This window comes from Penaeus monodon, chromosome 3 (genome assembly GCF_015228065.2).
Source record: "Penaeus monodon isolate SGIC_2016 chromosome 3, NSTDA_Pmon_1, whole genome shotgun sequence".
Lineage (NCBI taxonomy): Eukaryota > Metazoa > Arthropoda > Malacostraca > Decapoda > Penaeidae > Penaeus > Penaeus monodon.
The window spans coordinates 43425760-43428368 of NC_051388.1; the positions used below are offsets into that span (position 1 = coordinate 43425760).

Sequence of the window (2609 nt, forward strand, 5' to 3'; positions counted from 1 at the left end):
GGCTCGTTTTAGATACTATATTTTACACATCATAGTCATTTGGCATCGTGAAAATGAGTTGCAGCATTTACAAAAAAAAAAAAAAAAAAAAAAAAGTTTAAATAAAAAAAAAGATATGTGTATGTTAAAAATAAATCGTAACATACCCAAGTATCCAACATAAACATATTTCACTTAGGAAAAAGATATAGATGAAAAAAACGTAATCAACTAATACGTCGTAATATTATATGTGCCATTACCGTTTTCATTCTTTACCGCCCTTCATTATTCATATTATCTGCATACCCATGTTCCTTGTCATCAACATAATTGTCATTATCATCATGAATCTGCATCTGAGAAATGCTACTAATATTTTATTTGTCATTTTACACATTGACGTAGTAATTAGAGTAATGGAAATTACAGAATTACGGCGATAGAATAAATTTGTAATAAAATTTACGGAATCTTTCCTTTTTATTGATTAAGAATGTTTCCCTCTCTGTTGTTCTGCTTATTTCTGTTATTATCGGAAGAGATACGGAGTCAAAACTTACTTTTATTTCCGAAGTTTTTTGTGAAGGTTATTTGATTATAGTTTTTCCTTTTCCGTTTCCATTTCTGTGACGGCCACCTTTATGCATATAAGTTTATCTGATCTTTATTCTTTACCTTCTTATCTTGTAATTCATATTCAACAGAAGTATAGATTGCTTCCTGCAATATCCTTCTTGCACAAGGCGCAGTAATACTGTCTCGCTATTGGTCCAGGCGTAAAAAGTCGACCAATAATATTAAAGGGTATTTTTCCACAGTATCAAGCACTGGGGTATATATAAGGCCTTAGACCCAGAGCTTAGTATAACACACATACTTACTGGAGAAAGAAGAGCTTTAAGTCTCGTTTCGTTTAAGAGGTTCAATATCTACTGAGTGATTTGCAAGGTGTGTGTATGTGATTTTGTGAAAAGTAACTTTTTATAATCTGGCTTTTATATAAGGTTGGATAAATCATGGTGTTTAAAGACTACAGTATTTAACATAGAAGTCAATCTTCATTATCTGCTATGTAGAATGAAGTTCATCATTTGCTTATAACATTCTGATTTCTGTTGTGATTTACTATACTAAATAAATAAACGTTTGCCTTTTCATTTTAGATGAATAACGCCCTAGTCCTCCTGTTGGCCGTTGGTCTTTCCTGCTTGATGGCAGCCCAAGCAGCATCCTCATTCGGCGTTCTGGCTGGCCTAGGAGCCTTGACGAGCGCTATAAGCAAGCGCAGATATCACGGTGCAAGCCATGGACGAGGCCATGGCCATGGCTACAGAGCCCCTAAAAGAAAGTACCGTCTCCGTTACGGCCGATCCGTTGTAGCAGCAGCTGAGGAAGATGACGATCTGATTTTATCCGCAGTAGGACAACTGGATCCCAACACCTGCGTCCCCAAGATGTTTTGTCTCCTGCAGGCGAAAGACGAATCCGATCGCACACTAAAAGAGAACATGCTTGTGGAAGTCCTAACCGATAATACTATGAAGCCAAACTCCTACAACGCTGCCTTCGTCTACGCTAGAGACGTAGCCACTGAGACGAAGGACTCCTCCGCCTGCAAGAAGGCTTTCCCCAAATGTTCACTTGGTGAAGAAGAACTGAATGAGCTGTTGGATCTAGCTTGGGGCTGTGACTGCAGCTCGGGAGGAAGAGAGTAAAGTTGGCAGCTACAAACTCTGACGCTCCAGTTATAGTCATTTGCATCTTCCTATGGCTAGGGCCACAGAAGGGTGAAAAAAGGCCAAGTGTCTCTAATGTCCGTTGGACAGTGAAAATCGTATCTTCACTGGTGAGTCATGCTGCGAAAAGAAAAGCTCTAATTGCGGTATGCCCAATTGGTGTGCACACATTAAATACAGATATTCTGTGCCTATTAGTAGATATTTATTTGTTTCATGCCTGCGAAACTGCAGGTTATTGATCCAAAGACAGAAGCTGTTTTATTTTTTGTACCAAATGTTGTATGGTTCTGACACCATGTTTACCATGGTGAAAGTCAGATGATTTTAAACAAATAAATCTAAATATATTATCTAGAACAATTGTTTTGTTATTCCTCTTTTTTTCGCCGTCACCTGAAACATTACCTATATACATTGGCACAGTGTACAAGAATTCTGACTAGGACTCCTAATCTTAGTAAATGTAAAGATAAATCTATGTCTGTGATATATATTATATCTGTGTCTATTTATATATCTATATCTATGTATATATGTATATCTTTATATCTATAAAGATATATATATACTTGTACACATGTACATCTATCAATGTATTGATGTATCTGTTTATATTTTTATTTTTATAACTTAATGCATATACATAAATTTATATATGTATAAACATATACATGGTTATACACCGCTAAATTGGATCATCGATATTTTTCGAATAACAACAATCTTTAAATATATATTTATATATATAATAAAAAGATGGAAATGAAATATGGCCTGCATTCGCAAGTGAATTAGGATAAACGTTTGATGTAATTTAATATAATGCAATTACTATAATCAAGCTATGTCTATATCATATTACTGAACTGTGTAGGTTAATGATATTCT

At 35.2% G+C, this 2609-nt stretch overlaps 1 protein-coding gene across 1 annotated transcript; it reads left to right on the forward strand.

The window, feature by feature from the left end:
- Positions 1–863: 863 nt before the first annotated feature.
- On the forward strand, positions 864–2078 carry LOC119595074. The gene is made up of 2 exons (XM_037944218.1): positions 864–930; positions 1146–2078. Exon 2 carries the CDS (start codon positions 1146–1148, stop codon positions 1695–1697), a length of 552 nt encoding a protein of 183 aa, XP_037800146.1. The 5' UTR covers positions 864–930; the 3' UTR covers positions 1698–2078.
- The last annotated feature ends 531 nt before the right edge of the window (positions 2079–2609 follow it).